The following is a 12,806-nucleotide window of genomic DNA, read 5'->3' on the forward strand; positions in this document are numbered from 1 at the left end:
TAGAAAACGGATTCATGATTCTGTTGATGAGAGCAATAAAATGGGGGAAAATAGGACAAAAAATATATAAAAGGAAATTCAGAAACGATCAAAAATGCGTGAGTAATCATGATTAATTTTTTAGTGAATTTGAGTTAATTATGACAGTTGCATTTTTAATTAGATTAAATATTTTAATCGTTTGACAGCTCTAATATATATATATATATATATATATATATATATATAAATATATATGTATACACACACACGTATATATAGATACAGTATATCTATCTATCTATCTATCTATCTATCTATGTACAGTTATATATATACTGTATATATATATATATATATATATATATACACACATGACTTTTGTGTGATGCTACATTGCCCTCTTGTGGTTCCATCGAGCGCGTGCAGTTGAGAGTCTGTTCCAAACACTCCTGTGAGTTTACAGCCCCACCTAGAGCATTTATCAATACTTAATCCAGTACGAGGAGGAGCTGAAAACTTCAAAAACGTGAGTTTATTTAACAATTCACTCTCGGTTCAAAAGACCCTCAGTTGAACTCATATGACTTAATAAAGCGGTACATTGGAATTGTATGTGAAGGACATGGAGGGTTACATTTTTTTTAAATCGGCTTACTTTTATTCATAAATGGTGCTGAATGAAGCTTCTTGTGTCTTAACAGATAAAAGATGAAATCAGGGGCGAAGGTTAAGTGGCAACTCATTTTTATTGTATTTTATTATTAAACTCAGCCTCTCTAATTAATGTTCAATTCCAGAACTTGAACACTTCCATCTGACCCTTTAAAACTGATTTTATTTTCTTTGGCGTCTCAAACAAGGATGTGATGTCCTGTTTGAGCACACAGAGAAACGCCAAACGACTCAAGTTAAATGTTTGACATGAGCAGCTAGTCCTTGTACTACACAAAAGATATTACCCAGATCGGGTGTTAAATTCCAGAGTAAAAAACATTCCAAGTGGTTCATGAAGCTTCATTTGCTTCTCCTGTGCTGCATGTAAAGAGAATGAGAGCCACCACGTCCATTGGGCGGGAAGCAAAGTTGGCTGTGTTCACGGCTGCAACGGTGCAAACAGCCATTTCTAACTACACATTTGTGAACACTAAAAGGAAGAAAAAGCCTCCCATGCGCACAGTTCGACCACACTTGTATTAGACTTTGTGCTGGGCATGAAAATAGGGTCCCAGCTGTTTATCAACAATCACTTGGATCATTACTCATTGAGGAAAGAACCAACAGAGTCTGGTATGTTCTTTTTTTTTTTATAAACCAATATTGTTTATTAACACAATATAAACAACAAAGCAAGAGATGAAGCCCTCGTTTTGAGCAGACAGGATATGTCTGAGAGGCTGACTTGGACAGAAGCATGGGCTTAGCGCCACTGGTTGTTAAGATGTCAGGGTACACGTACAATATACACAAAACTCTACCGTGCATGAACCGTATGAATGCTGCATGGTCCTGAATCAAAGTCACTTTGTCAGGAGCCAGAGGATTACGTATGCACAGTCATGCTGAGCAACAGTTAGCAACAGAATTATACATAAAAACCAAGAACGGCATCGTTTTTAGAAACGTTTTTTTGGGGGGGGGGGTCATATAAATGATTTGAAGTGTACAAAACAGTATATTACATATTCACTGATGCATGATTCTGCGCGAGAGCCAGTAGCTGACAGTTACACTCCTCTAAGAGCTACATACAGGCCGTCTAGCACCTCTGCACAGCCGTCCCACATGGCATCAGGAGACGATGAACGGGGAAAAGGAAAGATCAGCAGCATTGTCATTTAGCATTGTCTTTCGAACACACAACTAGAAAAATGCACGAGGCCTCATATTGCCAAAATCCCTCAACTGAACTCAGCCGCCTATCAACGTGCGCCCCCTCCCCATTCCCTCCACCGCCTCCACACTCCCAAAGCTGACAACACTGGCGCCTGTCAAAACAGCAGCATGTAAACATCACTACGGCTGCATAATAGCTCTACGATTCTACTGTCTCCAATATACATTGTGATAAGTTAAGGCTGTTGAAGGACCTGAGGATTTTGAAGTAATGATGAGGCACACAGAAGGCAAAGAATAGCTATTCACACTGGGCTAACCCAAACAAAGGGGAGCAGGGGTCCGACCACCAGGGAAGAAGACGACCCCAGAAGCGACAGCACTCTGCTGCTGGCGGCAACTGTAACAAAGATGACGATTTTTTTTTTCTTTGACTTGAAGATGTGTTCAAATACCAAAGAGGACTGGTTCTAAAATCTTTGCACGCTAACCCTTTTTTTGCTCAGATGAACCCCATATTCGTGGGCAAAACAGTTCTGCCATGAAAGTGAATTCCAAAGGTGTCGTGAGGTGCGTCTCAAATTATAGCAATTGTGTGTAACATGATTGGATAATTTGTTACGAAATTCCCAGTTTTGACACACTCACTGTATGTACTGTGTAAAATACTCATTTTGTCAATTATTTCTTATCAAAAGGACAATTATTTTATTTGCGTTTGAAACCTTGTTGTTGGGTTTACATACTTCACTAGTTCAGAGTGACGGGAAAATGCAGCTTCAAATTTGTATTTTTTTTAATCCTCCAGATGGCCCTGTTGGTTTAAATTAAGGGTTTTAAGAAATGGCAAGTCAGGGAGCTTTCAGCCCAACGTTGAACGGAGTGCCATCTAGAAGCGTCCAACAACTGGTTTATGAAGCTCATTTGAAGCTTCATTTTCCCGTCACAACTGGTTTGGTAAAGCATTAGCATGTCTTGTTTATGGACAGAGAGAGAGAGAGAGAAATGAAAGAGAGATGCACGTCATCTCATTTGACAGAAAAAAGATTACCAAGCGGTCTGTTTCGCGGTCAAAAGTCATTCTTCACCACTTAGTGGGAGATTTAGATCTGGTATCCTGTTAATTGCCGAGACAGCAGGGGGAAAAATAATAATATTTATGTATATAAAGCTTGGAATGCCATACAAAAAGATGCACACACAACATTTTGTTTCTCCTCCTCTTATGAAAGCTGCTTTGGTAACAACATGGTCATGCCATCTGTACATCTTCCTCTTGTGGCCAAGGTACCCCAAAGAAAACCTTCCCACAATGTCCCAGCGGCATGTTTTGTATTCCTATTTTCCTCGGCATATTCCTTTAGTCTCTAAATCAAAATGAATAGGTCGAGTTAAACCACCAGAGAGGTGCGCCTGCGTTCCGACGTAGACTGTCTTCACTTCAGATGCAAGGTCTGCCGGGAGCTGTTTGTCATAAAGATGTCCGCGCCGTGAAAGACAGCGCTATTGTGCTGAGGGCTGATAGAGTGGAGACCTTGGATGCCGAGCCGACTGCATTGGCACCTGAAAAGGTCATGAAAAGATAAAGACCAGCAAAATATGCAGAATTTTATTGATCTAATCAAAAAACCGTCTCGACTCTCTCTTTTATGTCCTGATTAGCATTATTTGTATTTATTTATCTGGGAGGATTGTGCAAAAAGACCGTATCTTACTTTCTGTGTAGAGGTGCGGTGGAAGGGAGGATGAAGAAAAATTACGGTATTTGCACAAATAATCATCAAAAAGGTGAGAAACGAATGAATCAAATTTCTGAAATTTGGGCAAAAGCGGGTCTGAATTGATGTGGGTGAGACATAACTGATTTAGCGAAACAGTATTGAAGCCAGGGGTGGGGGCAACTGAAAAGAACCTTTCCAGAGTTGACTTGCAAGTAGAACGACCTCCATTAATTTTGTGAACACCAGGTTTTGGTTCATACCGCTTACTCCTGACGGACAAATGAAGCTTCATGATGCACTTGTGATCTTTCTGGACTCCTCTAGATGGCACTCTTAGTTTAAAGATGCCGTGGAAACGTAATCAATGGAAAACATTGCTTCATGAAGCTTCGTTTTATTAAATTTTTTTCCCCCAGTGGGAGTACGAACAAATTAAAGGTCAACTTGTGTTTGACTTTGAAGGTTGCGCTGCGTTTTGCCGTACAATAATTTGCTGTTCCTTTTGGTGTTTAAATGACGCCGGGGTCTCAGGCGGCACTTTATTTCGCCCGCTCTGCATGCTCCTCCAGATGATGATCACTAATCTCTACTGTTCAGGCAGTCAGCAGGGGAGCGGATAATGCAGCCCAGCACAGAGGACACAAAACGAGCTCTCCACTGACCTGCTATCCTCGGGATGGTGATCTGCCGACTACTGCTGCCTTCCCCTCCCTCGCCAAACGGTTTGATCTGGATGATATAATCCTCATCAGTGGGCAGGGAGAGCTCCACCGAGGTGGTGTTTGTCTCCATGACATTGGGATGGCTGTGTGGGTTCTTTTTGTACAGCACCTTACACAGTTAAACCAGGCCATGAGTTCAAAAATAGCATCGTGATGAAGATGACCAGTAGACCGCCCCAGCATACTTACTTTGTAACCTGTGACCTCTGACTCATTCTCCAGGGCTTTAACCTGCTCCCAGTTTAATATGATCTTTGAGTTGGATGTGTTCCACATCACTTTACCAGGAGGCTGGCTGGGTGCTGAGGAAAAACAAACGAAAAACAAAACCCAACTGGCTTTTTTTTTTCATGCCAAATAAAAGGTGGAGCAGATTGTGGTCCTGCTCTTAGAAGACTTGCTTACGTACGAGGTTTTTTGGTGGTGACGTTGACGGTGGCGCTGGGAGGTCCGGCTCCCGCGGTATTATACGCTCTCACCGAGATGTAATACGTGGTGCTGCCTCTGACACCCTGAATAATAGTTGATGTCTGATTTCCCACAGTTCTTTGCACACTGGCTGTGTCCTCCTTTTCTCTTCGCTTCCAGTACCTCAGCTGAAAATCAACGAGGTAGAACAAATTGACTGACTCTAACACAGACGCTCGCAAACAGTTTCTGCGACAACACCCTGTCAGCAAAATGCAAGCTGGTCGATGGCAAAGCAAGCGGACGCAAGATGCCGGGCGTTGTACCTTGTGCATCTCTTTGCCATGCCCGGCGTGATCCACATGCGTCAAATGGACAAGTATGATAGTTTAAGCTGAGTGATGTGAAAAAACAAATCAAAGGAGCAAAATATTCAACAGTTCCCTGCCAACAAGCACTGATAACAGGTTTTCTTTGTCACCCGGGTTGTGAGGGCGGAAACGGCGGACATGCTTCACGTCCCAAATATAATTTGACTTTCCTTGCGAGAACGGTTTGCTCAAACCCTGCTCCTCTGTTGACTTTAAGTGGTCAACAATTTATATTCCTGCCACTTCATGCACTCAGTGGAAGAAAGTAGCTCCTTTCTTCACATCCTGGGCTGCAGAGGATCCGAATTAAAATGACAATGGCCAAATGGGTGTAAGGGGCAGCGCGTGAAATGGTGTTGCTCGATTCAAAGTGAAATCTTCTTTTCCTCATCACGTTTATTTCCAAAACGTAAAAGTCAGCTCGGAAAAACCCGATCATTTTGTGCAAAAATGTAAATATACATTTTGGGTGTTCTTTATTAAAAAATAATAATAAATGATAAAGGCTTCCGAGCACCTCTACAGGAAATATCAAGGCTGTGACAATGATTTCAGTATGATCAATCACCACTAGATGGCAGGAGTGGCTTAGATCTGATCTTGGTCCACACGGTATATGTGTGGGTGATAAAGTATCCGATCCCAAGTGGCGGGTGGCGTGCGAAAGCAGTGCGTTGGTGAGAATAAAGTTCAACGTTCACGAACATTTCATGCAAAGTTCATGCATCAGTGAAAAAAACGAACATGAAGTGTAAGGTGTTTTGAGCCGAAAAAAACGATCATGTATAGTAAGGAGTTTTTAGACGAAAAAAAACGACCATGTATAGTAAGGCGTTTTTAGCCGAAAAAAACGACCACGTATAGAAAGGCGCTTTTGGCCGAAAAAAAAATGACCATGTATGGTAAGGCGTTTTTAGCCGAAAAAACGACCATGTATAGGAGGGCTTTTTAAGCCGAACCCCCCCCCCCCCCCCGACCATGTATAGGAAGGCGTTTTTAGCCGAAAAAAACCACGACCATGTAGAGTAAGGTGTTTTTAGCCGAAAAAAAGACCATGTATAGTAAGGCGTTTCTCGACGAAAAAAAACAACCATGTATAGAAAGGTGTTTTTAGCCGAAAACCCCCCGACCATGTATAGTAAGGCGTTTTAAACCGAAAAAAACGACCACGTATAATAAGGTGTTTTTAGCCGAAAAAAACGACCACGCATAGTCAGGCGTTTTTAGCCGAAAAAACTGCTCTATGTGGTGCTTTGGCTCAGTGGTAGAGGGATGGAGTGCCACACCAGAGGTTAAGTGTTCGTTCCCTTGTTGCAACAACGTCTACTCTTTAACCACCATATACAACTTATTTGAGGAAAAACACAAAACAACCCAAAGGTTTGTTGTGGTGGGTCAGGTCAGTGGTAGAAAGCTGAAGTCCCAAATCCAGTGGTTGGGTGTTCGATTCCCAGTGTTTGCAACAAGGTCACGTTTTTCTTTAACCACCATTTGCAGCTTTATTGAAGAAAACACAAAACAAACAAGAAATTATGTGGTGGTGTGGCTCAGGGGTAGAGAAAACATGTCCCAAACTAGCAGTTGGGTGTTCAATCCCCAGGGGTTGCAAACATATCCCTTCTTTCTTTGACCAACATGATAAGTAAGGCTTATTGAATTCGTTTCTTGTATCGTAAGGCGTTTTCCACCGAAAAAAACGACCATGTTTCGTAAGGCGTTTTTAGCCGAAAAAAACGACCATGTATAGTTAGGCGTTTTTGGACAAAAAAAACGACCATGTATAGTAAGGCGTTTTTAGCCGAAAAAACCCGACCATGTATAGTAAGGCATTTTTAGCCGAAAAAACCCGACCATGTATAGTAAGGCGTTTTTAGCCCGAAAAAAACCCGACCATGTAGTCATTTTTTAAGCCGACAGAAACGGCCATGATTAATAAAAAACACAACTCAGCTGCTCTATGTGGTGGTGTGGCTCAGGGGTAGAGAAAACATGTCCCAAACGAGTGGTTGTGTGTTCAATCCCCAGAGGTTGCAACCATATCCCTTCTTTCTTTGACCAACATGGTAAGTAAGGCTTATTGAATTCGTTTTTTGTATCGTAAGGCGTTTTTCGCCGAAAAAAACGACCATGTATAGTAAGCCGCTTTTGGACGAAAAAATGAATATAGTAAGGCATTTTGAGACGAAATTTTTAGCCGAAAAAAACGACCATGTATAGTAAGGCGTTTTTAGCCGAAAAAAACGACCATGTACAGTAAGGCGTTTTTGACCGAAAAAAACGACCATGTATAAGTACGGCCTTTTTGGAGGAAAAAACGACCATGTATAGTAAGGCGTTTTTAGCTGAAAAAAACGACCATGTATAGTAAGGCGTTTTTGGACGAAATTTTTAGCCGAAAAAAACGACCATGTATATATAGTAAGGCGTTTTTAGCCAAAAAACACAACCATGTATAGTAAGGCGTTTTTGTACGAAAAAATGACCATGTATAGTCAGGCATTTTGGGACGAAATTTTTAGCCGAAAAAAACGACCATGTATAGTAAGGCGTTTTTAGCCGAAAAAACCGACCATGTATAGTAAGGCGTTTTTCGCCAAAAAAACGACCATGTATAGTAAGGCGTTTTTGACCGAAAAAAACGACTATTATAGTAAGGCGTTTTTGACCGAAAAAAAACGACCATGTATAGTAAGGCATTTTGGGACGAAATTTTTAGCCGAAAAAAACCGGCTCAAAATTTTGTCCAAAAACGCCTTACTATACATGGTCGTTTTTTTCGGCTAAAAACGCCTTACTATACATGGTCGTTTTTTTCGGCTAAAAATGCCTTACTATAAATGGTCGTTTTTTTCGGTCAAAAACGCCTTACTATACATAGTCGTTTTTTTCGGTCAAAAACGCCTTACTGTACATGGTCGTTTTTTTCGGCTAAAAACGCCTTACTATACATGGTCGTTTTTTTCGCCCAAAAAGGCCTTCCTATACATGGTCGTTTTTTCGGCGAAAAACGCCTTCCGATACAAAAAACTATTTCATTCAGCCTTCCTTATCATGTTGGTCAAAGAAAGAAGGGATATGGTTGCAACCTCTGGGGATTGAACACACAACCGCTCGTTTGGGAGAAGGTTTCTCTACCGCTGAGCCACACCACCACATAACTTCTTGTTTGTTTTGTGTTTTCTTCAATAAAGCTGCAAATGGTGGTTAAAGAAAAACGTGACCTTGTTGCAAACACTGGGAATTGAACACCCAACCACTGGATTTGGGACTTCAGCTTTCTACCACTGAGCTAACCCACCACAAGGAACCTTTGGGTTGTTTTGTATTTTTCCTCAAATAAGTTGTATATGGTGGTTAAAGAGTAGACAATGTTGCAACAACCAGGGATCGAACACTCAACCTCTGGTGTGGCACTCCATCCCTCTACCACTGAGCCAAAGCACCACATAGAGCAGCGGAGTTGTGTTTTTTTATTAATCATGGCCGTTTCTGTCGGCTAAAAACTGACTACATGGTCGGGTTTTTTTCGGGCTAAAAACGCCTTACTATACATGGTCGGTTTTTTCGGCTAAAAACGCCTTACTATACATGGTCCTTTTCTTCGGCTAAAAATGCCTTCCTATACATGGTCGTTTTTTTCGTCCAAAAAGGCCTTTCTATACATGGTCGTTTTTTTCGGCTAAAAACGCTTTCCTATATATGGTCGTTTTTTTCGGCTAAAAACGCCTTACTACACATGGTCTTTTTTTTCGTTAAAAACGCCTTACTATACATGGTCCTTTTTTTTCGGCTAAAAATGCCTTACTATTCATGGTCGTTTTTTTCGGCTAAAAATGCCTTTCTATACATGGTCGCTTTTTTTGTCAAAAAACGCCTCATTATACATGGTCTTTTTTTTCGTCTAAAAACACATTACTATACAGGGTCGGGTTTTTTTTTGGCTAAAAACGCCTTACGATACATGGTGGTTTTTTTCGTCTAAAAACGGCTTCCTATACATGTTCATTTTTCTCGGCTAAAAGCGCCTTCCTCTTAGTGGTCCTTTTTTTTCGGCTCAAAACGCCTTACTATACATACATGGTCGTTTTTTTCAGCTAAAAACGCCTTACTATACATGGTCTTTTTTTTCCTGCTAAAAACACCTTACTTTTTATACATGGTCGTTATTTTCGGCTAAAAATGCCTTTCTTTACATGGTCGTTTTTTCAGCTAAAAACGCCTTACTATACATGGTCATTTTTTTTCCGCCTAAAAGCACCTTACTATACATGGTCATTTTTTTCGTCGAAAAGCGCCTGACTATATGTGGTCGTTTTTTTCGGCTAAAAACACCTTACTATACGTGGTCCTTTTTTTCGGCTCAAAACGCCTTACTATACATGGTGGTTTTTTTCAGCTAAAAACGCCTTACTATGCATGGTCGTTTTTTTTTTTTTTTGTTAAAACGCCTTACTATTCATGGTCGTTTTTTTCATCGAAAAACGCCTTACTACACATCGTCGTTTTTTTCGTATAAAAACGGCTCATCGTTCACTTTGTACCGGCTCGTTCGCGACCGACACATCACTTGTGAAAATGTAGGTGATTGAACAGTCAGAGGTGCCGTCAAAAATAACCCTTTCTGCACTGAAATACAATGAAATTAATTTTGATTCCGTTTGCTGCAATACAAACCGGATACTTCATACTTGACCATAAAGTTAATTTAAAATTTATTAACTCAATTCAAAAACAAAATCTGACGTTGAAAAAAAACGTCCTTTTTTTATTTGTAAGACTGAATATGAAAATAAACAGAATTTAAGTTTCAGTGAGGATCAAATACAGTTCAAAGAAAAAAAAGTATCGTTTCAAATTCAGATTGTACAATTCAGATTCAGTTATTCAATATGATTCAGAGAAAAATATACAAATCCATCCATTATCCGAGCCACTGACTTTCAATTCACGTAATTCAAATTCAGTATAAACTATTTAAAAGTTATTCACGTTTACTTTTTGGTGGCAAATATTCCGCCCCACAGCATCACACCTAGTTTAGTTTTGGTTGTAAAGTGTCCTAGAGTGTCTTGAAAGACGGTTATAAATGAAATGTATTATTCTTATTCTTATAAGAAATTCCAGGGATTATTTTTACTGACCATTCATTGTTCGCGACATGTACAAATGTTTGTTTTCCTAACACACTGTCCATTCTTGTTTTCTCATAGTTCTTACAGCCGCTGTGAGACCTAAAAGCCTAACATCTTGGGCCTCTGACCAGGAAATCGATGTCACAATCAAAAGATGGCTACATCTGGCTCCTGATCGGGATGGTGACAGGAAGGAGAGCATGAGAAGAAAAGAGGACATGGAGAGCGCAACAATTTGATGGACAGGAAAAAAAACGTTCAAGAGTAAGCTGCACCCCAATTTGGACTTTGTGTTCACTGTTAAATAAAGAAAAGTTCATTTTTCCAGTGTATGTGGAGTTATATGTGAGGTTCACAAATTATGACAATAAACATATTTTTATAACAGTCGTTTTTGAGACTTTTTTTTTTAATGTGGGTCAAATATGGCTCATGAAAGATGTGGCTTAGTTGAGGTTGAATTCAGGCTGATATCAGGAACCTGTTCTGGCCCAGCGTCGGGCCGGAGTAGGGCCAGATATGGTTTTACAATGCGGCTTAGATCTGGGCCGAATGCGGCCCACATCATGGATGCCAGACGTGGGCCACTGCAGGACCGTCATTCATTGAGGTATGTGGGCCGAGTGTACGTGCCGTGTCTGCCCCAGAGCTGGGCCAGACCAATTTTGCTGACTGGGAAGAAGGGGAAAAAAAGGTAAACCCCAAAGCCTTGGGACATCGCTGGGGCCATTATGCATGCAGCAAGCTATTATCTCCTAAGCCCAAGGTATTGTACATTAGCCTAAGACATTCATCAATAATGAAAGAGAACAAGATTCAACTCTCCCCGCACCTGCACACAAGCACACGCGCGCATCGAGTTGCAAGCACTGAAAGCAGACATAAAGAGTCAAGGAGACACACTGTTTACCTCGTAGCCCAGCACTCTTTTCTTACTGGCATTCCAGGGAAGAGCTTTCCATGAAACTTCAATCTGGGACGCTGAGAGGCTCTTGGCACGAACCCTCGTGGGTGCTCGGCCGGGTTCTGATGTTGAAGATTTCAGAAAGACTTTAGAAGTAGCTCTCAGTTTCGACGATCACTCCAAGCGGGAACATTCAAGGTGTTTCACTGTTATTCCCCCACGTCCCCATTTCAACACGCATTTCCTCTGGACCAGAGCCAATACTCTGACCGGATATAATGTACATGAACAGCCGCACAGCTGAGCCAGCAAAACATTCCAAGTAGGACGCGAGGCCGGATTCTCACCTTCCTCGGCAGAGTAGATAGTCGTGACGTGTCCGAACGGACCTTCTCCCTCGTTGTTGTACACGCCGACCTTCACCTGAAAAGGCGAAAAGGGCTGGACGCTTTCATTTTTGAAGATGTATTTGGACGTCTCTGCCGAGGGCACGGCAGCCTGCATCCAACCCGTGGCGCCGTGGGGTCGAAAAGCCACCACGTAGCCGAACCCCGCTCCATTTTGTTGCTCCTCTGGAACAGGCTGTGACAAAAACACACCCCGTCACACACGGCAACTCAAATCACATTTCAGCTTCTCGATGCTGCCATGTCAACGTAATCTGCCGAGGGCCTTCAGAATCAGTAGTGATGGCCGATTTCACTTGAACAATATTAGTCCGTTTCTTTTGACAAAAGGAAAATATAAGATGATTCGGATTTCAAATCTGTCCTGGCAGGTCTACGAGGTCAGAGAGCTGGCTCTCATTGAGGCAGCATTCTTCTGTGCCCTGACTGCTTGGTCAGAGCAAAACTGACACAGCCACATGAAGATATTTCATAATCGGCTGATTGACTGTGAACTGCTCCACATGAACGTATTGTGGAGCAGCGGTGTGCTATGGTATTGCCTTTTTGTAAAATATTGAATGTTTTGACAAATGCGACGTGATAGTGGTTGGATTTAGAACTGGGTTCAGTATCCACTCCTGGCCAAATGCGTGGACACTAATTGTTGCGTGTTTCTCCGTGCCCCAAATGGTTAAACAAGAACAACAAATACGTTTTGTGGTTCATTAAAAAAAAAAAAATAAATAAAATTAAAAAACAAGAAAAAACAAGACATTTGACAAAAAAAATAATAACTTCCAAGTATTCAGCGTCGCTGATCATAAGGTGGAATTTAGAGGGCTGCATCAAAAGTCCCCCGCATGCCAACGCAGCGGCACCTCGCAAGCTGTTTGAACAATAATCACACGTTCGGTTACCGAGTTGTGTTCACCGAGGAACGGAAAAGTCAGATAGACGGAGGAAATTTATCTTACGACGGTGCTCCAAGCATTTAGAGACAAGTTTATTCATATATGTTACCTGAATTACTGTATAGAGGTGCTAAATAGAGAATGCACAAAGAAAGAAAATTGTGATATCCGGTGGCGTCACGGCAATCGGGTTTGCCGCAGGCACCGCCGGTGGATAGAGACAACAAGCATTGACTTGATTTTGATTTTTTTTCTCCTTTTCTTTGGATTTAGTTTCGGTGTACGAACTGGAGGCCGAGGCGTCATTCCGCCGTTTTGGCGTTGCCTGTCAGAAGCTAATTTCAAGACCGCATCAGAGTCGAAGCTTCGTTGAAGCAGATGCCTAAAATTAAACTCGCGCAGAATGAAATGTGAGCAGTGATTGTGAAGAGTT

General features: G+C 41.6%; 1 protein-coding gene across 2 annotated transcripts in view; it reads right to left on the bottom strand.

The window, feature by feature from the left end:
• Nucleotides 1-1,292: 1,292 nt before the first annotated feature.
• The window catches only part of LOC147201857 (contactin-4-like), a 75,509-nt gene continuing 63,995 nt past the window's right edge, over nt 1,293-12,806 (bottom strand). For both annotated transcript variants that reach the window (XM_086117729.1, XM_086117728.1), the window contains exons 18-23: nt 11,421-11,655; nt 11,080-11,195; nt 4,668-4,854; nt 4,448-4,560; nt 4,199-4,367; nt 1,293-3,378 (exon numbers count right to left, since the gene is read on the bottom strand). In XM_086117729.1, coding sequence (XP_085973855.1) covers nt 3,287-3,378; nt 4,199-4,367; nt 4,448-4,560; nt 4,668-4,854; nt 11,080-11,195; nt 11,421-11,655 — 912 coding nt within the window. In that variant the 3' untranslated portion in view covers nt 1,293-3,286. The remainder of the gene's footprint in view (nt 3,379-4,198; nt 4,368-4,447; nt 4,561-4,667; nt 4,855-11,079; nt 11,196-11,420; nt 11,656-12,806) is intronic.

The sequence above is a fragment of the Hippocampus guttulatus genome, chromosome 8 (assembly GCF_054856545.1).
Source record: "Hippocampus guttulatus isolate MCC_2025c chromosome 8, RoL_Hgut_1.0, whole genome shotgun sequence".
NCBI classification, from domain to species: domain Eukaryota; kingdom Metazoa; phylum Chordata; class Actinopteri; order Syngnathiformes; family Syngnathidae; genus Hippocampus; species Hippocampus guttulatus.